Genomic DNA, 26666 nt, shown 5'->3' on the forward strand with positions numbered 1-26666 from the left:
AACAACATGGCAGCATCCCAAACAATCAAATTTGCACACAATACAGAAACACAGAAACCATGAAATCTGGAATGGCAAATATCAATCCGGAACTGATAATTTAGACCAGCACACTAGGGCCCGCTCGGATCGAGTGTAAAATTAGTGTGCTCCCTGGTATTCAACTCAAGTTTGAGCTAAACTGCAATAAACACGTCACCTAAAAACCTCACGCTAGACCTTGGGAGCACTGGTCACATACCCACATCTAGTAGGCAGTAGAAAGTACCATACATATAGAAGAGTTGCACTGGTCTAGCAGAAGCATCATCCGTACATGCAAAATCAGGCATGTAATGCCTAACAGTTGCATAAGTCGACATGGTAAGTTGGTAGCACCTTTACAACAATGTGCAAAACTGGTAGTATGGAACGCTGCGGATCTGCTGGTACTATGACAGACCCAAGGTTTACGTGTCGACGAGTCGTTCCGAGGTTGAGACTCATAGACTAATCGTGACTAGTCTAGACTAGTGCTGGACTAGTCGACATGGTACTGTAGTACTCAACTATTGTTAATAACTAGTAGTAGTATATAGTATATATAAACAGTACAATATGCAATAAAACCAGAAGTGTTAGGCAACCCTCGCCAGGCCCAGCCCAGCACCACACAACACCCCCCAGCTGGCCCATTTGGGCCCAAGTGGCCAGCCTACTTAGCTCCCGTCACTGGAACCCTAGCTCCCGATCAATCCCATTGCCGCCGCCAGCACCATCACACACGGGAGCACGCGTGCACGACCCGCGCCTCCAGCCGGCCCCGGCCGCTGCCGCCGACCACCTCCATGCCTCCTCCTCTCCTCTCCTCTCCTCTATCTCTCTTCCTTCTCTCTCGTCTCAGGGCCGCGCACGCCTAAATGTCACGGCCATGGCTGCCGCCCGAGCACGAGCTCCGGCCAGGCTGGGGGACTTATCCCCTCAAAATTTTGAGTCGCTCGACTCAAATAGCTCGACTAGTCCAGACTAGTCTACGACTAGTCTGTCGACTGCTCGACTAGACCAAGTAGTCTACACGAGATTTGTAGTCGACACTCAAGTTGCGACTCGTAGACTAGTCTGTCGACTAGTCCCTCGACTCGTAATCAGTGGACAGACCCATGTCTGCATTATCTGCTGCCTCCAGCCCTCCACTGGTTATGGCGTTTGATACCATTGATTTCAGTTACCTGATAAAATATAGATGAAATTGAAGCAATTATCTTGGTTCAGCAAACAACTTTCAGTGATATTTCTGCAGAACTTGGGAGTGCCAGAATTTCAAAAAGAATACAAGAAAAGTCTGCAGTTGTGTTGTCTTCCTTTATCAGATTTGTATATCCACTTCTAACAATCGGTTCCTATTCCCACCAAGTAGAAAAAATAATTAGATTGTGCTATGAACTCTGTCCTTTCTAGACAATAAAGTTACACAAGCATTCAAATTTTCAAATCAAAGACAACAGCTGGCAATCCTGATGTACATAATAATAATTAACAACCCTGAAACTTGAGGAGGATAAACCACCTTGTGCTGAAGAATCAAGAATCCAACTCAAAAAAAGAATAGATCTAAAGCTCAAGTTATGGGGTTGTAGCCAAGTGTTTATATAGAGTTATTAGAACATAAAAGATAGAATTTTTTGAAAATGTAAATCTGCACAATAGCAGCTAACAAAAATATAATATCCAAATATGAAATGAACATGAATTATTATCCTTATATCTTAGTTAACATTGCAACCATTATTACCACACAAGGGAGCGTAAAAAAGCAAGTGCATTTCGCCACTAAGGGATTGTACTTGTATGTTGATTTGCATTAGAAACTTGAACCAGAATTAGGCATATGCACAAGATAAAAATCGCAAAGGAGATAAAATATCAGCATAATGGACATTGGAAAATAGATGACGGTACTAGGAAGATTGATAGGAGGCAAACCGTACAGGGTAATTCTGTTGGATCTTGCATCTCCTTCATCGCAGGGAATTTAGGAGGCCAAACCATCATGAAAGGAATGACACTATTCAAAATGTTATCCTCTGGCGTCATCTTGTAAACCTGCTTTGCCGCCTTGCTCTTAATATCAAACAGGTAGAGGACATCTTCCATCTCCAAGAAAACAAACTCGGCATTCACCCCAACCGCATGCATCCTGGTAAATGCTGAATCACTCCCATCCTTGAACATGCAAGTTGGTATCCTATAGTTAGCACATATCTCACGCAAACAAATGGTACGCTCAAGCAACCAGTTGGAGACGCCATTGCTATCCATTCTGTGGAGCCAGATGCGAAGCTGAGACCCTTTTACATGGATCAGATGAAGCTGAGAATCATCCGTGAGTGACAGCTCGAAGCTCAAGCCCTTAACCTCTTCCGGAAAGTTCACTAATGACAAAGATGCGGACACAAGGTCTAGCAGGATCAACTTATAACTGTTGTTCACAAAGGCCACATTGTAGATTTTATTAGTGTCACCAATCAAAGTAGAAGGCAAGAGCAGTCCAATTCTAGGGATTTCAGTTACAGAGGAAGAGTAGATGGTCCAGGTACCTTGTTGTAGTGCGTACACATCCACAACCGTCTGCTGCTCTTTATCCATTATTGCCAAACAGAAGTAGGACAGACACTGGCCGCCGCTCCCACTGACGAGGATCTCACGATCGTGGTATGTGAAGCCGTCGTGATGGATGCTGGTAATGGGGACTGTTGGGAGGATGGCCGTGTCCCTCGCAGGGTAGAGGGGACAACGCACCCTTGTTGGGTTCATGGTGCGGTCCGGGTACATCTCGAAGGTTGAGAGGAGGAGGAGGCCGTTCCAGCAATCCAGGTCGAACCTGTCGGGGCCCAAGGAATCCAGATCGAAGCTACCGCGGCGGACGACGTCGGCGAGCTCAGGGGGCTGGGGGAGCGCCACGAACCGAGGGGGGTGGATGGCTGTGCTGACGACGTAGAAGCCGAGAAGGCTGGGCTGGTGGAGGCCGCGGAAGCGGCGGAGGAAGGCGGGCGCGGCGGCGTGGAGGAGCCAGCGCTTGCAGACGAGCGCGGCGCGGACGAGGCTGGTGGGGAAGGCGAGGCGGAGGAGGATCTCACCGAGGAGGTCGTCGTCGTCGAGCACGGCCGAGATGGCTGCTGCGGCGGCCGCCGGCGCTCTCTTCCCTTCCATCTCCGTTCTCGATCTGGTTTGGGGATTGAGAATTTGAGAGGAGCACAATTTGAGAGTATGCTTGCGGGCCGACATGCCAGGCCCGGCCCGTTTGGCCAGCTTAGTCTTGGAGGCTTGGGGCACCTACAGCGAGACCCCTCCAACCAGGCAGATCCTATTTGACGCCCAGAAGCGTCAAAAGGACGAGCCTTCGCTGAAGCAAGTCGCCACTTGGGCCGGCCCATGTATAGATTTGGTTCGCTACTGTTTGCTGGTTTATTGCGGCCTTTTTTTTTGGTTTTTTTCTATGGTTTTTTGCTTCCAGTTTTTCATTGTTTTGTCGGTTTTCAATTATTTTGTTTTGGTTTTCTTATTTTTCTATTTTGGTCCCTTTCTTTTATGTTTCCTTTTTCATTTTATGTTTCTGTTCTTCTTCTTATTATTGAGCATTATGTAAAACAGTTTTGCTAAAACACATCTAGATATGCCATAAGTATTGCATATTTAAGTCCTATATCACTGATCTTACACGAAGATTCATGTGGGTGTTTTTTCACCCGTGTGTTACAAAAATCTTCATCGTATTAAAAAAATGTTCATCATATATTATGAAATAGTTCACCTTGCACTATAAAAATGTTCATCGTGTATTACAAAAACATTCATCATATATTATAAATTGTTCAACGTATATTAGGAAATGTTCATTGTGTATTTAAATTTTGCTCATCATACATTAAGAAATTGTTCAACATATACTATGAAATGTCCATTTTAGTATTTTAAATTTGTTCAGTACTTTTTTTACAAAAATTTCACTATATTTTAAAATTTGTTCAACGTATATTATAAAAATGTTGAACATTAATTAAAAAGAAGGATTTTTCGCTGTACTTTCTACTTTAAGTTTGGCACTGCATGTATAATGTTTGAGGTGGCTAGCTTAGCCAGCCTGACTAGAATCATATTCTCACTCTCGGTATGAACATTTGGGCTGTCCAACACATCCCAAATACAGACCATATGTCGGTGGATATGGGTTGGTCTGAATGCGGTCGCCATGTCACACCGGTCCAGTCCCACCCCACATATACCCTACCCTAGACCAAACTTTAGACTAGTGCTTCACTTATATCTTTTTGAGCACGGTGTGCTTTAGTATTTTTGAAGAAATGCTCTCTTGCTTCACTTACATTTGTTTGAGAGTTAGTTTTTTTAAAGAAATTCTCTCTTGCTTCACTTAAATTAATTTGAGAGAAAGAAAAAAATTATGCTCATAATCTTCACTTATATTTGTTTGCGCTTATCAAAAGCAACATATGAAAATTAGTTTCAAAGTGATAGATATCCAAGAAGGATATAATAAAAACTTTGATGAAGATCATTGGACAAAATAAACTTGATTCTTAGTAATGGTTTTGAGATATGATGATGTGATATGTGAGTTATGTTGATGCGTAATTATGCTTTAGTAAAAATATTGGTGTTAAGGTTTGTGATTCCCTATGCAAGCACGAAAGTCAATAATTATGCAATGAAATTATATCCTACTTGTGGTGCATTATTCGGTGTTAATTATGCTTAATGCTCGCTTATGAGATTATTCGTTTCTTGGTTGGTCGCTTCTCAATCTTTTGCTAGCCTTCATTTTTGCACTAAGTATGATCTCTATTTATGCATCCAAAAACCTTTAAACCAGGTTTGCCACATGAGTCAACTATATCTACCTATATGCGGTATTCTTTTGCCGTTCTAAGCAAATTTGTATGTGTCATCTCTAATTTTCAAAATAAACTTCTCCTTTGTGTGTTCGTTCCGCTTGCGAAGCGGTGAGGGGTGACTAATATTTTCCATGCTAGATGTGTTATTCTCACGATGAGTGTTTATTCACTTGTCATTGCACGAGAGTAAGGCAAAGGTATTAGGGATGCCCAGTCCCGAAATAAAAAATAAATTTACTTTATGTTGTCAAATAATAAATTCCTTGAAAAGTGTTGGTATGGAGGGCAACCGTGGATACGGCTAGCCATGGAAAGTGAAAGTATGATTGAAAAGAAATGAACTTTACTTTCTATTTGGGAACCGCCTATGATATATCTAGCATGGAAAGTGTTGGGAACTCTAAGTCGTTTTCGTTGGTGGGAAGGATACACCTCCCAAAATGTTTTTATCTCTAAATTTTTCGCTTTGAGCTCTGGCACCTCTACAAATCCCTACTTCCCTCTGCGAAGGGTCTTTCTTTACTTTATGCAATTTTTATTTTGAATTTGAGTCTCTATCTTCTCTTATAAAAGCACCAACTAGAAGGCAATATGATCGTACTTGAGTATTGGGTGTAGTTAATATGCGAGTGTGTTTCATGAATGGATCAATGATTGAGCATGATGGGCTAGGGTTATCTTATTTTAGCATTGATATCTTGAAAGACATGGTTGCTTGTTGATATGCTTGAGTACTTAAATTATCATGTCAAAACTAGACTATTGCTTTGAACAATATAAAAGTCGAAATGTCCATGCTATAAATAAAAGAATATGATATGACATGTTAGGCAATTTTCCGCATCAAAAATTCTGTTTTTATCACTTACCTACTCGAGAACGAGTATGAGTTAAGCTTGGGGATGCTGATACGTCTCCAACGTATCTATAATTTTGAATTGTTCCATGCTGTTATATTATCAATCTTGGATGTTTTATAATCATTTTATAGTTATTTTATATCATTTTTTGGTACTAACCTATTGACATAGTGGCAAGTGCCAGTTGCTGTTTTCTGCATGTTTTTTACATCGCAAAAAATCAATACCAAACGGAGTCCAAATGCAAGGAAAATTTACGGAGATTTTTTATGGACCAGAAGACACCTAATGGGCCAAGGCTGCGCCGGGGGGGGGGGGTACTCCGAGGAGAGCACAACCCACCAGGGCGCGCCAGGAGGCCCAGGCGCACCCTGGTCGGTTGTGCCCACCTCGGGTGCCCCCCGGACCGCCTCTTTGCTCTATAAATACCCCAATATTCCAGAAACCCTAGGGGAGTCAACGAAATCAATTCCAGCCGCCGCAGAGTCCAGAACCACCAGATCCAATCTAGACACCATTGATGTCTACTACGCAACCTTCTCCTTGTAGACGTTGTTGGGCCTCCAAGTGCAGAGGTTTGTAGGACAGTAGCAAATTTCCCTCAAGTGGATGACCTAAGGTTTATCAATCCGTGGGAGGCCTGGGATGAAGATGGTCTCTCTCAAGCAACCCTGCAACCAAATAACGAAGAGTCTATTGTGTTCCCAACACACCCAATACAATGGTAAATTGTATAGGTGCACTAGTTCGGTGAGGAGATGGTGATACAAGTGCAATATGGATGGTAGATATAGGTTTTTGTAATCTGAAAATATAAAAACAACAAGGTAACTAATGATAAAAGTGAGCGTAAACGGTATTGCAATGCTAGGAAACAAGGCCTAGGGTTCATACTTTCACTAGTGCAAGTTCTCTCAACAATAATAACATAATTGGATCATATAACTATCCCTCAACATGCAACAAAGAGTCACTCCAAAGTCACTAATAGCGGAGAACAAACAAAGAGATTATGGTAGGGTACGAAACCACCTCAAAGTTATCCTTTCTGATCGATCTATTCAAGAGTCCGTAGTAAGATAACATGAAGCTATTCTTTCCGTTCGATCTATCATAGAGTTCGTACTAGAATAACACCTTAAGACACAAATCAACCAAAACCCTAATGTCAAGTAGATACTCCAATGTCAGCTCAAGTATCCATGGGTATGATTATATGATATGCATCACACAATCTCAGATTCATCTATTCAAACCAACACAAAGTACTTCAAAGAGTGCCCCAAAGTTTCTATCGGAGAGTCAAGACGAAAGCGTGTGCCAACCCCTGTGCATAAGTTCACGAGGTCACGGAACCCGCAAGTTTATCACCAAAACATACATCAAGTGAATCACGTGATATCCCATTATCACCACAGATAAGCACATGCAAGACATACATCAAGTGTTCTCAAATCCTTAAAGACTCAATCCGATAATATAACTTCAAATGGTAAACTCAATCCATTACAAGAGAGTAGAGGGGGAGAAACATCATAAGATCCAACTATAATAGCAAAGCTCGCGATACATCAAGATCGTGCCAAATCAAGAACACGAGAGAGAGAGAGAGATCAAACACATAGCTACTGGTACATACCCTCAGCCCCGAGGGTGAACTACTCCCTCCTCGTCATGGAGAGCGCCGGGATGATGAAGATGGTCACCGGTGAGGGATCCCCCCTCCGGTAGGGTGCCGGAACAGGGTCCCGATTGGTTTTCGGTGGCTACAGAGGCTTGCGGCGGCGGAACTGCCGATCTATTCTGCTCCCCGATGTTTTTAGGGTATATGGATATATATAGGCGAAAGAAGTCGGTCAGGGGAGCCACGAGGGGCCCACGAGGGTGGGGGCGCGCCCGGGGGGTAGGCGCGCCTCCCTGCCTCGTGGCCACCTCGAAGCTTCCCTGACTTCAACTCCAAGTCTCTTGGATCACGTTCGTTCAAAGAATCACGCTCCCGAAGGTTTCATTCCGTTTGGACTCCGTTTGATATTCCTTTTCTGCGAAACACTGAAACAAGGGAAAAAACAGAAACTGGCACTGGGCTCTGGGTTAATAGGTTAGTCCCAAAATAGTATAAAAGTGCATAGTAAAGCCTATTAATCATCCAAGATGGATAATATAATAGCATGAATACTTCATAAATTATAGATACGTTGGAGACGTATCAGCATCCCCAAGCTTAATTCCTGCTCGTCCTCGAGTAGGTAAATGATTAAAGAGATAATTTATGAAGTGTGAATGCTAGCAGGTGCGCAAGTTTGATCAATGATAATTTCAATCACCTTTTCTAGCATCATTATATATCATAATAGTAGCTCATCTCATAAAGCTTCTCATGATCAAGTAACAAGCTATTCACATGTTAAAGTATAGATCATAGACTTTCTTGAAAACTAACAAACCGTGTTATTAGTCATCAAACAATTACAATTCATCTTATTTTCAGGAAGAGTCTATGTCAGAGCTTTGATTTAGCAAACTCCACATACTCAACTATCATTTATTCTTTCACAATTGCTAACACTCACGCGATATTTATGGGTTCAAAGTTTTAATCAGACACAGAGAAAGATAGGGGCTTATAGATTCGCCTCCCAACCTTTTACCTCAAGGGTAATGTCAACAATAATAGCTCATGATGCCTTACATCCAATTGGATATATATATATATATATATATATATATATATATATATATATATATATATATATATCAGAATCTTTCCAACACAATGTGCTTGCCAAAGGATAAAATGTAAAAAGGAAAGGTGAAGATCACCATGACTCTTGCATAAAAGTAAAAGATAGGCCCTTCGCAGAGGGAAGCAGAGGTTGCCATGCGCTTTTATAGTTGGATGCACAAAATCTTAATGCGAGGGAACGTCACTTGATATTGCCGCTTGTGATAGGGACCTTTATTATGCAGTCCGTCGCTTTTATTGCTTCCATATCACAAGATCGTATAAAGCTTATTTTCTCCACACTAAAAGATCATACATATTTAGAGAGCAATTTTTATTGCATGCCCCGATGACAACTTACTTGAAGGATCTTACTCAATCCATAGGTAGGTATGGTGGACTCTCATGGCAATACTGGTTTAAGGGATGTTCGGAAGCACAAGTAGTATCTCTACTTGGTGCAAAGATTTTGGCTAGCATGAGGGGGAAAGACAAGCTCAACGTGTTGGCGATCCATGACAATATACTTTATTTCGAATATAAGAAAACATAACCCGTTACGTTGTCTTCCTTGTCCAACATCAACCTTTTAACATGTCATATTTTAATGAGTGCTCACAATCACAAAAGATGTCCAAGATAGTATATTTATATTTGAAATATCTCTTCCCTCAATATTCTTTCATGAATTGTTCAAGTGACCAATACAATGTTTGCTAACCTTTAATAAATTTACCACCTCTACTTCTTATATGTGAAGTCATTACTCCCCACGGGATAAGCATATGAAACATATATAATTTTAGATTTATGAAATTCAAATCATTCAACCATTTACTCATAGGATATAAGTGGAGCACACGAGTAAATGACAAACTACTCCAAAAAGATATAAGTGAAGATTAATGAGTAGTTAAATAATTATGTAGCTATGTGAAGACTCTCTAACATTTAAGAATTTCAGATCTTGGTATTTTATTCAAACAGCAAGCAAAACAAAATAAAATGACACTCCAAGCAAAACACATATCATGTGGTGAATAAAAATATAGCTCCAAGTAAAGTTACCGATGAACGAAGACGAAAGAGGGGGATGCCATCCGGGGCATCCCCAAGCTTAGGCTCTTGGTTGTCCTTGAATATTACCTTGGGGTGCCTTGGGCATCCCCAAGCTTAGGCTCTTGCCACTCCTTATTCCATAGTCCATCGAATCTTTACCCAAAACTTGAAAACTTCACAACACAAAACTCAACAGAAAACTCGTAAGCTCCGTTAGCATAAGAAAACAAATCACCACTTAGGTACTGTTGTGAACTCATTCTAAATTCATATTGGTGTAATATCTACTGTATTCCAACTTATCTATGATTCATACCCTCCGATACTACTCATAGATTCATCAAAATAAGCAAACAACACATAGAAAACAGAATCTGTTAAAAACAGAATAGTCTGTAGTAATCTGCATCAAACGAAAACTTTTGGAGCTCAGAAAAATCTGCCAAAATAGGAATACCTAGATAATTTGATTATTGATCTACTGCAATTGGAATCAGTATTTTATCACTTTCTGGTGATTTTTAACAATTGTTTTCATGAGCAGAAAGTTTCTGTCTTTCAGCAAGATCAAATAACTATCATCCAAGAAGATCCTATAGGTCTTACTTGGCACAAACACTAATTAAAACATAAAACTACATCTAACCAGAGGCTAGATAAAAAATTTATTACTAAACATAACCAAAAAGCAAGAAACAAAAATAAATTTCGGTTGCCTCCCAACAAGCACTAACGTTTAACGCCCCTAGCTAGGCATGATGATTTCAATGATGCTCACATAAGAGATAAGAATTGAAACATAAAGAGAGCATCATGAAACACATGGCAAGCACATTTAAGTCTAACCCACTTCCTATGCATAGGGATTTTGTGAGCAAACAACTTATGGGAACAATAATCAACTAGCATAGGAAGGCAAAACAAGCATAACTTCGAAACTTTAAGCACATAGAGAGGAAACTTGGTATTATTGCAATTCCTACAAGCATATATTCCTCCCTCATAATAATTTTTAGTAGCATCATGAATGAATTCAATAATATAACTATCACATAAAGCATTCTTTTCATGATCTACTTGCATAGAAATTTTACTACTCTCCACATAAGCAAATTTATTCTCATTCGGAATAGTGGGAGTATCATAAGAGACTTGAATACTATAAATTGTTTCCACATTAAAAGAGTATTGTTCAAAAAAGGGTAATCATAATCATGACAAGTTTTATAAATATAATCATCACTACTTTTTATAGCATAAGTGTCATCACAATAATCATCATAAGTAGCAACTTTGTTCTCATCATAATCAATTGAAACCTCTTCCGAAATAGTGGATTCATCACTAAATAAAGTCATGACCTCTCCAAATCCACTTTCATAAATATTATAAGATTCAAAATCCTCCAAAATAGTGGGATCATTACTTCCTAAAGTTGACACTCTTCCAAACCCACTTTCATCAATATAATCATCATAAGTAGGAGGCACGCTATCACCATAACAAATTTGCTCATCAAAACTTGGGAGGCTAAAAATGTCATCTTCATTAAACATAGCATCCCCAAGCTTGGGACAAACATTAATTGCAGCAAATATATTCTCAAACATGCCATCTTCATCAAACATAGCATCCCCAAGCTTGGGCCTTTTCATATCATAAGCATAATCACTCTCATCATTAATTGTATGGATAGCACCAATAGTATAGCAATTATCATCATCACAATGAGTAATAGGAGCAACATCATTTGGGAGAGATACCTTTCTACCTTTGCTTCTCCGACTTTTCTTTTTCTTCTTCACATCATGTGTGGGTTTAACCCTCTCTTTTGAGCTCCTTATTAATGAGATTGGTTGAATAAAAGGCTCCTCCTCGTTACCTGATTCATCATAAGAAATAATAGGAGGATAGTGGGAAGTCTCTTCCCTTTCATTAGTATTCTCTTCATCTTATATTTCTTTTCTTTTCTTTATATACTTGGCAATATAAGGATTTTCAATGCAATTCACCGCACAATACATATAAATTTCCTCTACATCAAAATCAAGAACTCTATCAAGGGCAAATTCTGGAATAACCTTAGTTATACGTTTCATTTCTTCATAACCCAAGAGCAAACCAAGTTCATTATGATGTGCAAGGGAAATCAAGTCATCACAATTTTTGGACACGATACGATCATGAAACAATTTGCATTGGATATATAAATGACCACGTTCGGTGCAAAGCTCACAAGGATGACTAAGAAAATTTCAATTTTCAGCACAAACATCTAGCCTCTCTTGCAACCATTTAGTTTCTAAGTACTTTTGCCTCTTACAAAATCTATATTCCCTTTTTGGTATGTATTTGCAAACTCTATGCACTCCACAGAAATCGACATGCTTATAGGAAACATTTTCATCATGACTAGTGCAATCATCATTAGTACCATGGATATTCAAAGAGTTCATACTAACAACATTGCAATCATGCTCATCATTCAGAGATTTAGTGCCAAACATTTTAGAGACTTCTTCTTCTAGCACTTGAGCACAATTTTCCTTTCCATCATTCTCACGAAAGATATTAAAAAGATGAAGCGTATGAGGCAAACTCAATTTCATTTTTTTTTGTAATTTTCTTTTATAAACTAAACTAGTGATAAAACAAGAAACTAAAAGATTCGATTGCAAGATCTAAAGATATACCTTCAAGCACTCACCTCCCTGGCAACGGCGCCAGAAAAGAGCTTGATGTCTACTACGCAACCTTCTCCTTGTAGACGTTGTTGGGCCTCCAAGTGCAGAGGTTTGTAGGACAGTAGCAAATTTCCCTCAAGTGGATGACCTAAGGTTTATCAATCCGTGGGAGGTGTAGGATGAAGATGGTCTCTCTCAAGCAACCCTGCAACCAAATAACAAAGAGTCTCTTGTGTCCCCAACACACCTAATACAATGGTAAATTGTATAGGTGCACTAGTTCGGCGAAGAGATGGTGATACAAGTGCAATATGGATGGTAGATATAGGTTTTTGTAATCTGAAAATATAAAAACAGCAAGGTAACTAATGATAAAAGTGAGCGTAAACGGTATTGCAATGCTAGGAAACAAGGCCTAGGGTTCATACTTTCACTAGTGTAAGTTCTCTCAACAATAATAACATAATTGGATCATATAACTATCCCTCAACATGCAACAAAGAGTCACTCCAAAGTCACTAATAGTGGAGAACAAACGAAGAGATTATGGTAGGGTACGAAACCACCCCAAAGTTATCCTTTCTGATCGATCTATTTAAGAGTCCATAGTAAAATAACATGAAGCTATTCTTTCCGTTCAATCTATCATAGAGTTCGTACTAGAATAACACCTTAAGACACAAATCAACCAAAACCCTAATGTCACCTAGATACTCCAATGTCAGCTCAAGTATCCATGGGTATGATTATACAATATGCATCACACAATCTCAGATTCGTCTATTCAAACCAACACAAAGTACTTCAAAGAGTGCCCCAAAGTTTCTATCGGAGAGTCAAGACGAAAACGTGTGCCAACCCCTATGCATAAGTTCACGAGGTCACGGAACCCACAAGTTGATCACCAAAACATACATCAAGTGAATCACGTGATATCCCATTATCACCACAGATAAGCACATGCAAGACATACATCAAGTGTTCTCAAATCCATAAAGACTCAATCCGATAAGATAACTTCAAAGGGAAAACTCAATCCATTTCAAGAGAGTAGAGGGGGAGAAACATCATAAGATCCAACTATAATAGCAAAGCTCGCGATACATCAAGATCGTGCCAAATCAAGAACACGAGAGAGAGAGATCAAACACATAGCTACTGGTACATACCCTCAGCCCCGAGGGTGAACTACTCCCTCCTCGTCATGGAGAGCGCCGGGATGATGAAGATGGCCACCGGTGAGGGATCCCCCCTCCGGCAGGGTGCCGGAACAGGGTCCCGATTGGTTTTTGGTGGCTACAGAGGCTTGCGGCGGCGGAACTCCCGATCTATTCTGCTCCTCGATGTTTTTAGGGTATATGGATATATAGAGGCGAAAGAAGTCGGTCAGGGGAGCCACGAGGGGCCCACGAGGGTGGGGGGCGCGCCTCCCTGCCTCGTGGCCACCTCGAAGCTTCCCTGACTTCAACTCCAAGTCTCCTGGATCACGTTCGTTCCAAAAATCACGCTCCCGAAGGTTTCATTCCGTTTGGACTCCATTTGATATTCCTTTTCTGCGAAACACTGAAACAAGGGAAAAAACAGAAACTGGCACTGGGCTCTGGGTTAATAGGTTAGTCCCAAAAATAGTATAAAAGTGCATAGTAAAGCCCATTAATCATCCAAGATGGATAATATAATAGCATGAATACTTCATAAATTATGGATATGTTGGAGACGTATCAACCATCACAGATGGGGTTCACCACCTCCATTGGTGCTTCTCCGATGATGCACGAGTAGTTCTTTTGTAGACCTTCGGGTCCGTAGTTAGTAGCTAGATGGTTTCCTCTCTCTCTCTCTCTCTCTCTCTCTCTCTCTCTCTCTCTCTCTCGCTGAATTCTCAATAAAATGGTCTATTGAAGATCCATATGATTTAACTCTTTTTGCGGTGTGTTTATAGGGATCGGATGAACTTTGAGTTTATGATTAGATCTATCTTTTTATATCCATGAAAGTATTTGAGTTTTTTTGATCTGTTTTATGTGTGATTGCTTATAGCCTTGTATTTCTTCTTCGATATTTGGGTTTTGTTTGGCCAACTTGATCTATTTATCTTGCAATGGGAAGAGGTGCTTTGTAGTGGGTTCGATCTTACGGTGCTTGATCCCAGTGACAGAAGGGGAACCGACACGTATGTATCGTTGCTACTAAGGATAAAACGATGGGGTCTATCTCTACATAGATAGATCTTGTCCACATCATGTCATCGTTCTTATTGCATTACTTCGTTTCTCCATGAACTTAATACACTAGATGCATGCTGGATAGCGGTCGATGTATGGAGTAATAGTAGTAGATGCAGGCACGAGTCGGTCTACTAATCTTGGATGTGATGCCTATGTAATGATCATTGCCTGGATATCGTCATGATTATTTGAAGTTCTATCAATTGCCCAACAGTAATTTGTTCACCCACCGTTTGCTATTTTTCTCGAGAGAAGCCACTAGTGAAACCTACGGCCCCCGGATCTCTTTCTCATATATTTGCCTTTGCGATCTACTTTTTTTGCATTTATTCTCAGATCTATTAAATCAAAAATACAAAAATACCTTGCTGTGTTTTATTAATATTTATTTTATTTGGCGGTCGATCTATCAATCTACTACAATTTTATCTCACGTCCGTTTGCCATCTTGGGCGCCGTTACCCGGAAGGTATTGACAACCCCTTTAACACGTCGGGTTGCGAGGATTTGTTATGTGTGTGCAGGGGCTATTTACGTTGTGTTGCTTGTTTCTCCTACTGGTTCGATAACCTTGGTTTCATATCTGAGGGAAATACCTACCGCTGCTGTGCTACATCATCCCTTCCTCTTTGGAGAAATACCGACGTAGCTTCGAGCCGCATCAAGCCCCAGCGCTTGGTCGCCGGCGTGTGCCTTCGAGCGCGCATGCCACCCCGCCTGAGAGCCGGCTGGCCCTCTGCCTGTTGGGCCAGGCCCCTGCTAATTAGTGGGGGGGGGCTAATCCCCCTTTAGTACCTAACTACCCAGCTAACCCCCACTGACATGTGCCCCCCAGCTAAATAATCCCCTTTAGTTAAAATAACCCCCCAGAGCCAATGGCATGTGGGACCCCATGCACTATTCAAATGGATAAGGCTAATGAGTCAGTAGTTGACTCAACACACTCTGGACCCACATGTCATACACATGCACACTTTGCTGGGTACACTTTTGTGTACCCATAGCAATTTATATGTTTATTAATTTGGATTAAAGTAAATTCAGAAAATCCAGAAAAATGTTTAAAAGTTTGAAAAATCATATAAAATAATCTATAACTCGGATCAAAATAATTTATATATGAAAGTTGATCAGAAAAATATGACAAACCCGTTTATGCCCTGCACATACCTGTCACACCCCTCCAACACTGCAAACATGGAACCTTCCCCTCCGGTTCGTCTCTCCGATATATAATTGCATAAACCCGGGAAAATATTTCCAGATATTTTCCCGCTCCATGTGTAACGCGTAGCACTGCATTAGGTCACCCCTAACACTGCATATTGCTATGTCATGCTTTGTGATGCATTTGTTTGCTTTATATTTACTGTTTCTCCCCCTCTTCTCTCCGGTAGACCCCGAGACCCATGTCGTTGCCCCTGTGATCGACTACGTCGACGATGACCCCTCCTTCTCGGCAGAGCTTCCAGGCAAGCAAAACCCCCTTGATCATTCCTATATCGCCCATTCTTTCTCTATCATGCTTGCGTTAGATTTTGCTACTGTTGTTCGGTAGCTCCTATTCCGATGCATAGCCTACTTTTGTAACCTACTATTATTACTTTACCTAATATCCTAAATGCTTAGTATAGGTTGGTTAGTGATCCATCAGTGACCCCTCACCCTTGTCCTTTTTGCCCCGCTTGGTTACCGATGCCTCGATCAAGGTAATCGATGTGCTAAGACCGACACACCATCGCACACCCCCTTAGTTGTACGACTCTGTAGAGCTACTATAGAGTGTCGAGGGAGATACCTCCTACCTCACTCCTAATGATATCTCTGATAAATGTTTATTATTCATGCCCTAGAGGCAATAACAAAGTTGTTATTTATATTTCCTTATATCATGATAAATGTTTATTATTCATGCTAGAATTGTATTAACCGAAAACTTAGTACATGTGTGAATACATAAACAAACATAATGTCCCTGGTATGCCTCTACTTGACTAGCTCGTTGAATCAAAGATGGTTATGTTTCCTAACCATAGACATGAGTTGTAATTTGATTAACGGGATCACATCATTAGAGCATGATGTGATTGACTTGACCCATTCCGTTAGCTTAGCATTTGATCGTTTAGTATATTGCTATTGCTTTCTTCATGACTTATACATGTTCCTATGACTATGAGATTATGCAACTCCCGAATACCGAAGGAACACTTTGTGTGCTACCAAACGTCACAACGTAACTGGGTGATTATAAAGGTGCTCTACAGGTGTCTCCGATGGTACTTGTTGAGTTGGCATAGATCAAGATTAGGATTTGTCACTCCGACTGTCGGAGAGGTATCTCTGGGCCCTCTCGGTAATACACAATACTATAAGCCTTGCAAGCAATGTAACTAATGAGTTAGTTGGGGGATGATGCATTACGGAACGAGTAAAGAGACTTGCCGGTAACGAGATTGAACTAGGCACTGAGATACCGACGATCGAATCTCGGGCAAGTAATATACCGTTGACAAAGGGAAGAACATATGTTGTTATGCGGTTTGACCGATAAAGATCTTCGTAGAATATGTAGGAACCAATATGAGCATCTAGGTTCCTCTATTGGTTATTGACCGGAGATGAGTCTCGGTCATGTCTACATAGTTCTCGAACCTGTAGGGTCCGCACGCTTAACGTTCGGTGACGATCGGTATTATGAGTTTATGTGTTTTGATGTACCGAAGATAGTTCGGAGTCTCGGATGTGATCACGGACATGACCCCCTCCTTGGAGCGCCCCAAGGCCGACTGGCCTCCCCCCTTGCTCCTTTATATACGGGGGTAGGGGGGCACCCTAGAACACACAAGTTGATTGTTCCAAGCCGTGTGCGGTGCCCCCCTCCATCATAATCCACCTCGGTCATATCGTCGTAGTGCTTAGGCGAAGCCCTGCGCCGATAGCTTCATCATCACCTTCATCACGCCGTCGTGCTGACGAAGCTCTCCCTCGAAGATCTACTGGATCGTGAGTTCGCGGGACGTCACCGAGCTGAACGTGTGCAGATCGCGGAGGTGCCGTACGTTCGGTACTAGGATCGGTCGATCGTGAAGACGTAGGACTACATCAACCGCGTTATCATAACGCTTCCGCTTTCGGTCAATGAGGGTACGTGGACAACACTCTCGCCTCTCGTTGCTATGCATCACCATGATCTTGCGTGCCGTAGGATTTTTTTTGAAATTACTACGTTCGCCAACAGTGGTATCCGAGCCAGGTTTATGCGTAGATGTTATATGCACGAGTAGAACACAAGTGAGTTGTGGGCGATACTAGTCATACTGCTTACCAGCATGTCATACTTTGATTCGGCAGTATTGTTGGATGAAGCGGCCCGGACCGACATTACGCGTACGCTTACGCGAGACTGGTTCTACCGACGTGCTTCGCACACAGGTGGCTGGCGGGTGTCAGTTTCTCCAACTTTAGTTGAATCGAGTGTGGCTACGCCCGGTCCTTGTGAAGGTTAAAACATCACATACTTGACGAAATATCGTTGTGGTTTTGATGCGTAGGTAAGAACGGTTCTTGCTCAGCCCGTAGCAGCCACGTAAAACTTGCAACAACAAAGTAGAGGACGTCTAACTTGTTTTTGCAGGGCATGTTGTGATGTGATATGGTCAAGACATGATGCTAAATTTTATTGTATGAGATGATCATGTTTGTAACGGAGTTATCGGCAACTGGCAGGAGCCATATGGTTGTCGCTTTATTGTATGAAATGCAATCGCCATGTAATTGTTTTACTTTATCACTAAGCGGTAGCGATAGTCGTAGAAGCAATAGTTGGCGAGACGACAACGATGCTACGATGGAGATCAAGGTGTCGTGCCGGTGACGATGGTGATCATGACGGTGCTTTGGAGATGGAGATCAAAGGCACAAGATGATGATGGCCATATCATATCACTTTATATTGATTGCATGTGATGTTTATCCTTTATGCATCTTATTTTGCTTAGATCGACGGTAGCATTATAAGATGATCTCTCACTAAATTTCAAGGTATAAGTGTTCTCCCTGAGTATGCACCGTTGCGAAAGTTCGTCGTGCTGAGACACCACGTGATGATCGGGTGTGATAAGCTCTACGTTCAAATACAACGGGTGCAAGCCAGTTTTGCACACGCAGAATACTCAGGGTTAAACTTGACGAGCCTAGCATATGCAGATATGGCCTCGGAACACTGGAGACCGAAAGGTCGAGCGTGAATCATATAGTAGATATGATCAACATAGTGATGTTCACCATTGAAAACTACTCCATCTGACGTGATGATCGGACATGGTTTAGTTGATATGGATCATGTGATCACTTAGATGATTAGAGAGATGTCTATCTATGTGGGAGTTCTTAAGTAATTTGATTAATTGAACTTTAATTTATCATGAACTTAGTACCTGATAGTATTTTGCATGTCTATGTTGTTGTAGATAGATGGCCCGTGCTGTTGTTCCGTTGAATTTTAATGCGTTCCTAGAGAAAGCTAAGTTGAAAGATGATGGTAGCAACTACACGGACTGGGTCCGTAACTTGAGATTATCCTCATTGTTGCACAGAAGAATTACGTCCTGGAAGCACCGCTAGGTGCCAAACCCGCTGCAGGAGCAACTCTAGATGTTATGAACGTCTGGAAGAGTAAAGTTGATGACTACTCAATAGTTCAGTGTGCCATGCTTTACGGCTTAGAACCGGGACTTCAACGGCGTTTTGAACGTCATGGAGCATATGAGATGTTCCAGGAGTTGAATTTAATATTTCAAGCAAATGCCTGGATTGAGAAATATGAAGTCTCCAATAAGTTTTACAGCTGCAAGATGGAGGAGAATAGTTCTGTCAGTGAGCATATACTCAAAATGTCTGGGTGTAACAATCACTTGATTCAACTGGGAGTTAATCTTCCGGATGATAGTGTCATTGACAGAATTCTTAAATCACTGCCACCAAGCTACAAGAGCTTCGTGATGAACTATAACATGCAAGGGATGGATAAGACAATTCCCGAGCTCTTCACAATGCTAAAGGCTGCAGAGGTAGAAATCAAGAAGGAGCATCAAGTGTTTATGGTCAACGAGACCACCAGTTTTAAGAAAAAGGGTAAAGGGAAGAAGGGGAACTTCAAGAAGAACGGCAAGCAAGTTATTGCTCAAGTGAAGAAACGCAAGTCTGGACCTAAGCCTGAGACTGAGTGCTTCTACTGCAAAGGGACTGGTCACTGGAAGTGGAACTACCCCAAGTATTTGGCGGATAAGAAGGATGTCAAGGTGAACAAAGGTATATGTGATATACATGTTATTGATGTGTACCTTACTAATGCTCGCAGTAGCACCTGGGTATTTGATACTGGTTCCGTTGCTAATATTTGCAACTCGAAACAGGGACTATGGATTAAGCGAAGATTGGCTAAGGATGAGGTGACGATGCTTGTGGGAAATGGTTCCAAAGTCGATGTGATCGCGGTCGGCATGCTACCTCTACATCTACCTTCGGGATTAGTTTTATACCTGAATAATTGTTATTTGGTGCCAGTGTTGAGCATGAACATTATATCTGGATCTTGTTTGATGCGAGACGGTTATTCATTTAAATCAGAGAATAATGGTTGTTCTATTATATGAGTAATATCTTTTATGGTCATGCACTCTTGAAGAGTGGTCTATTTTTATTGAATCTCGATAGTAATGATACACATATTCATAATATTGAATCCAAAAGATGCAGAGTTGATAATGATAGTGCAACTTATTTGTGGCACTGCCGTTTAGGTCATATTGGTGTAAAGCGCATGAAGAAACTCCATGCTGATGGACTTTTGGAATCACTTGGTACTTGCGAACCATGCCTCATGGGCAAGATGACTAAAAATCCGTTCTCCGGAACAATGGAGCGAGCAACAGATTTGTTGGAAATCATACATACTGATGTATGTGGTCCAATGAATATTGAAGCTCGCGGCGGGTATCGTTATTTTGTCACCTTCACAGATGATTTGAGCAGATATGGGTATGTCTACTTGATGAAGCATAAGTCTAAAACATTTGAAAAGTTCAAAAAATTTCAGAGTGAAGTGGAAAATCATTGTAAAAAGAAAATAAAGTTTCTACGATCTGATCATGGAGGAGAATATTTGAGTTATGAGTTTGGTCTTCATTTGAAACAATGCGGAATAGTTTCACAACTCACGCCACCCGGAACACCATAGCGTAATGGTGTTTCCGAGCGTCGTAATCGTACTTTACTGGATATGGTGCGATCTATGATGTCGCTTACTGATTTACCGCTATCGTTTTGGGGTTATGCTTTAGAGACGGCTGCATTCACGTTAAATAGGGCACCATCTAAATCCGTTGAGACGACACCTTATGAACTGTGGTTTGACAAGAAACCAAAGTTGTCGTTTCTTAAAGTTTGGGGTTGCAGTGCTTATGTGAAAAAACTTCAACCTGATAAGCTCGAACCCATATCGGAGAAATGTGTCTTCATAGGATACCCAAAGGAGACTGTTGGGTACACCTTCTATCACAGATCTGAAGGCAAGACATTTGTTGCTAAGAATGGATCCTTTCTAGAGAAGGAGTTTCTCTCGAAAGAAGTGAGTGGGAGGAAGGTAGAACTTGATGAGGTAACTGTACCTGCTCCCTTATTGGAAAGTAGTTCATCACAGAAATATGTTCCTGTGATCCCTACACCAATTAGTGAGGAAGCTAATGATGATGATCATGTAACTTCAGATCAAGTTACTACTGAACCTCGTAGGTCAACCAGACTAAGATCCGCACCAGAGTGGTATGGTAATCCTGTTCTGGAGGTCATGTTACTTGACCATGACGAACTACGAACTATGAGGAAGCGATGATGAGCCCAGATTCCGCAAAATGGCTTGAGGCCATGAAATCTGAGATGGGATCTGTCGGTGTCAATACCGGCGGATCTCGAGTAGGGGGTCCCGAACTGTGCGTCTAGGATTGATGGTAACAGGAGACGGGGGACACAATGTTTACCCAGGTTCGGGCCCTCTCTATGGAGGTAATACCCTACTTCCTGCTTGATTGATCTTGATGAATATGAGTGTTACAAGAGTTGATCTACCACGATATCGTAATGGATAAACCCTAGAAGTCTAGCCTATGAGTATGTGGTAATGAATCTGTCCTATCCGGACTATGCTCTCCGGTTTATATAGACACCGGAGAGATCTAGGGTTACATGGGGTTGGTTACATAGGAGGAAATCTTCATAATCGATCGCCTAGCTTGCCTTCCACGCCAAGTAGAGTCCAATCTGGACACGGGTATAGTCTTCGGCCTTCATGTCTTCACAGCCCATCAGTCCAGCCCAATGAATAACAGGACGGACGCCCGAGGACCCCTTAGTCCAGGACTCCCTCAGTAGCCCCTGAACCTGGCTTCAATGACGAGGAGTCAGGTGCGCAGATTGTCTTTGGCATTGCAAGGCGGGTTCCCCTTCTTCCGAACTCCAGGATAGTCTTCGGATGCGATGATTGTATCCGGACCTGTAACGCATTCCACACACAACCGCAGAAAGAATATAATATTTGCACGAGTCTAATCCGCTGACAGTTTTTTATGACGCCACATCTGTCCGGTTATAATCTTGAACCTTCGTTCATCTGCCACCCCACGTTTCGAGACGCGGTTGCTATTTGGCACGTCCTGTCGAAGCAGAGATCGTGTCCGCTTATTGCGGGATCCTCATCAATGCGGGCGTGGGTAACCCAACCGCGCCATTTGCACATCCATTGGGAACAGGCGAGTGGGAAGGCGCTTGACATTCGCGGCCTCTATAAAGGGGGTAAGGATTCCCTCCTTTCACCCACGCCCTTTCTCTTTCTCAGCCCTTCCGTCCTTGAGCTCCAGCGCCCAAGCTTTAGCTTTTCCCTTGTTCAAGAAAGTACTTCGAGGATGTTCGGATCCGGAGCTGGAGGTAAGTGGATGGCCTCTTCTGTCAAGAAGAAGGATATTAAGGACCTCCGGCAGGCCGGATATGTGGCCAAAGAGATCGCTCATCGACTCCCGGCCAAGGGACAGATCGTCCCCACTCCCGAGCCCCACGAGAGGGTTGTGTTTCTTACACATTTCGTCCGCGGGCTTGGGTTCCCTCTTCACCCATTCGTCCGCGGGTTGATGTTTTACTATGGGCTGGATTTTCATGACCAAGCCCCGAACTTCATCCTCAACATTTCGGCGTTTATCGTTGTTTGTGAGGCTTTTCTCCGCATCCCGCCTCACTTCGGCCTGTGGCTGAAGACCTTCAATGTGAGGCCGAAAGTAGTGCGCGGTCAACAAGCAGAGTGCGGAGGCGCTATGGTGGGCAAGATGCCCAACGTCACCTAGCCCGAAGGTTCGTTTGCGGAGACGGTGAAGGGGTGGCAATCGGGACGGTTCTACATCACCGAGCCGCGCGACGCTGACTGGTTGGCGCCCCCCGAATTCCGATCTGGAATCCCGATGCGGCTCACCTCCTGGCAAGAGAGGGGCCTAACCTGGGGTCCCTCGGACGAGCTGACTGGGCTCCAGACGTGCATCCAGAACATGATAGAAAGGAAAATCAAGCTCGTCAACGTGGTCCAGGTCATGCTTGTTTGTCGGGTCCTTCCATGCCAACGCTGAACTTGTAATTTGTGGGAGTTCGAGCCGGCCAAGCACCAGACGCTACTGGAGCTCTTCGGCATGACGCTCGAAGAAATCTGGAAGGTGCTCTTCAAGGCCGGCGAGACGCCACCGCCTACGACCTAAGACCGCGGGCTTAGCTTAAAGCGCCAGCCCAACCCGGTCAGTTCCTTTAATGTTTTCAAGGAGTATCCCCTACTAGCATATTTTGAGAGGAAATTTAAGCTTACTTCCCCTATTTTCAGGCCTGGATTAAGTTGGCCGAGGAGATTAACTGTCCGGCTCCGCTGCCCGAGGACCAAGAATTTCCATTATTGGAGAAGATGCTGTTCCCCGCACCTTATGAGGTGCCGGAGAAGACGGCTAAGAAGGCGGCCCAAGGGGCCAAGAAGGGCCTTCGCCGGAGAAGCACTCCGGACGAGACGTCCGGAAGCGAGACTTCCTCTTCGTCCGCTGATGACGGCGATGAAGAAGAAGAAAACGACTCCCCACCTGAAGCGGGGAGGAAGAAGAGAGCGCCCCCCACAAGCCCGGAGGCGAAAGCGCCTAAGAGGGTTAAAGGCTCCCTCGCGGATAACTCTGCGTGGGATGTTGACAGCAGTCCGGAACGACCTCGCCGGACCAAGCCTCGGGCTGCTTTGTAAGTACCAGAATTCGCAAACGTCTGGCTTTTCCGGTTCGTAATATTGACATATTGTAAGCTTTGTCCTTGTAGTCCGGCGCGCGATTGCTCTCCGCGATCCTCGACAGAGGATTCGCTGGACACAGAGGAGATGGCTAGCATGTCTCCGCCACCTGCTCATTCCATCTCACCCAAGGGTGATGACGAGGCGGTGTCCAAAAAGACTTTCCCAGGCCGAGGGGAGGTTCCGGAGATCATCGGGGTGATGCCCCAGGATGACTCCTCGGACGCCGGACACATGGGGGAAAAAGCCCCCATGGGGGCTGGTGATGGGGCCCGAGTTCCCCTCGGCCCTCAGCCGGTTACCATTCCGGAAATCTATACGGCTCCGGGGTCCAGCGAACGGCATTCCCCACTAGGAGGGGGTGTGCCTGTTCCACCGGTGACCTCTGTCCAACCAGAGGCACCAGATAATCTGCTGGAGGCGCTACGAGGCGCCTCTATCGTGGATGAACATCGTGTTCGTATGGACACGGTAATAGAGAAGGTTCGGTCCGTTAAAAGCGGACTGACCGAAGCCTGCACTAGCCTTCTAACGGGCTTTGAGGTAAGTAATGTGATTATAGGAAGAATATCACAGTATAGACAATAGCCCCTAATACTCTGTTTGGTGTTCGGGAAGAGAAGCCCAACAGAGGATCAAAAAATCGCAGGAGTCTAACATGAGGTGTCTATGTGAATAAGTAGGTATCGCTGCAGGCTGCCACTGCTCATGCTGTGGAGGTCTCCGGACTGAAGCAAAAATTGGAGCGGGCCGAGGAGGAGCTCGGCCGCGTGAAGAAGCAGTTGGAGGATAGCCAAGGTATGCAGTAACCTGCGGATTCATTTCAAAAAAGTGAGTAGTCCGACGGGATTTTGAAGTGTTATAAACTTTATTAGGGGCCGCGACCGAGGTGGCAACCCTTAAGAAGGCGCTAGCCGAGGCCGAGGACAAAGCGTCCAAAGAGCGCGTCTCGCGCGAGAAGCACGAGGCCCGGGTTGGCGAGGCGAGCAACAGGTCCAGGGCGCGATAGAGAGATTTGAGGCCCTGGAGCGCGATTGTAAGGCGCAAGAGTCCGAATTGGCGATGGCTCGCCAGAGCGCTCAAGATGCGCGAGCCGAAGCCCAGAGCGCCCTCCAGGAAATCGAGATGGCCAAGAAGATTGCGGCGGGTAAGTTCTTCACCATGCAGAGCAAGCATGTAGAAGCAATGTCCCTTGTACTTATCCTGAATTTTGGTTTTCCAGGGGCATTTACAGGTCTGCCGCACAGTGTGTCGGATGCAGCCGAGCATTATAAAGCCGAGGAAGGGATGTCTACGGAGAAGCTGTTCTGGTCCCAATATCTGGGATCCGAACATCCGGTGCCCTTCAGCGACCAGCTAAAGCAGTTGGTCGAGCCACAGGTTGGCAGAGTTAGCCATGAAGGACTTTATAGTCCGGCTGTGGCCTGCCGATCCCACACCTAGCAGCTACTTCGGACTTGTGCAGCGGCTTGTGAGTGCCTGTCCACGGCTTCATTGAATGTGCGCGTATGGCCTTTGCCCGTGTCAAGACGCATTGGGCGAAGCTGGATGCCAAGAAGCTGATGACCGAGGGACCACCGAAGGGCAAGGAGCATCGTCGACCCGAACACTATTTTGATGGTGTCCTGGAGGGGTCCCGCCTTGCGGCGGAGCAGTGTTCAAAGGATATTATATTCCCATAAGAACGTGTGTATTATCTTGCCTTGTAATATGGAACAAAGATGTTATGTAGTATAATGTTTATGATTTAAATTTTACCTCATGTGCTGCCGTTTATTAAATATGAGGGATGACCAGTCGTCGGCTTCTGCCCCCACGTAAATAGTACGGGGGTGTTCGGGATAAATCTAAACACTTTTTACTCCACATTCTGGTCCTTAAAGGAGGTGTTTAGCGCAACGAACAAGGCAATCAGACTATGCGGCCTTTACCGCCCTCACTTAGCCATAGGAGTTTGACAATTGATAAATTTGGCGAAGCCCCTGGTGTTCGGAAGGCCGAATTAGGGGCGCTATACACGCCTAATCGGAGAAACCGATTCTTCGCAAGAAGTGGGAAAAATCTCTAACGATTTGGAACCTCTCGAACAGCTGACCGACTCTCGCCGCACCATGACAGTTAGTTTTCGGCTTTCTCTACTGAGGTGCTCGTCCGGAAGAACCGGAACACAATCGCAGTAGTTCTTCCTTTACTACCCTAGCCGATATAGCGGAACGTAAGGTAGTAAGCACAGGAGCCGGGCAACCCAACTATTGACCAAAGACATGATTCGGAGTTGATGCATATAATGCTATAAGTTTGGGGTGCCAAACTATACTGTAAAAGTGTTCGGACTTTTATTGCCGTGATGCGGGGTGTAATTAAGCCCCTGGCGTATTAGTACGTACCATGGTGTACGTGTGCAATGAGTAATAGATACTGAGGCGAGGAAACGGAAAAATGAAGTAATGTGCTGACGCCACCATTTATTCACCATTGTGATGTAATCAGTACGTCAAGGTGTACTTTGTACAAGTAACGCGATAAGCAAGTAAGGCTATTGAAAATGCCGTAACCAAGGGCGAGCTGCATGCGGGTATGTAAAATAAGTATGGTAATCGTTTATTAGAAACCACCTGGGGGTTCCCTTGTACGCCAGAGCTCCTTGCCTCCTTGGTGTGTTCTGCAAGCAGGTCGTCCGTATAACCCTTGAAAAGAGAAGAAGACCTGTAGAAAGAAAAAGCAGAAGCGTGCGAATCCCAGGGTCTATCAAGCCGTACTGTGGATTGCGAGAGAGTTGTGCCTCCGTCATTACCCATGAGTGCGTAGCTTATATGCGTGCGGTACTAATTCCGTTGCCTCATCTGGGCTGGGAGGGAGGCCGAATTTG

At 43.5% G+C, this 26666-nt stretch overlaps 1 protein-coding gene across 2 annotated transcripts; it reads right to left on the bottom strand.

Annotated features, from left to right (window-relative positions):
- Positions 1-261: 261 nt before the first annotated feature.
- LOC123168122 (uncharacterized) lies at positions 262-3219 on the bottom strand. Of its 2 annotated transcripts, none has more exons than XM_044585989.1 (2): positions 1968-3219; positions 262-1379 (listed from the first exon to the last, which is right to left on the bottom strand). In XM_044585989.1, coding segments are annotated over exons 1-2 (1224 nt in total). In that variant the 5' UTR covers positions 3190-3219; the 3' UTR covers positions 262-1377. The 2 variants fall into 2 exon arrangements, with proteins under 2 accessions (XP_044441924.1, XP_044441925.1); XM_044585990.1 differs by lacking the exon at positions 262-1379 and having other exon boundaries at positions 2320-2458; positions 2577-3219.
- Positions 3220-26666: the final 23447 nt, after the last annotated feature.

This window comes from Triticum aestivum, chromosome 7D (assembly GCF_018294505.1).
Source record: "Triticum aestivum cultivar Chinese Spring chromosome 7D, IWGSC CS RefSeq v2.1, whole genome shotgun sequence".
NCBI lineage: Eukaryota > Viridiplantae > Streptophyta > Magnoliopsida > Poales > Poaceae > Triticum > Triticum aestivum.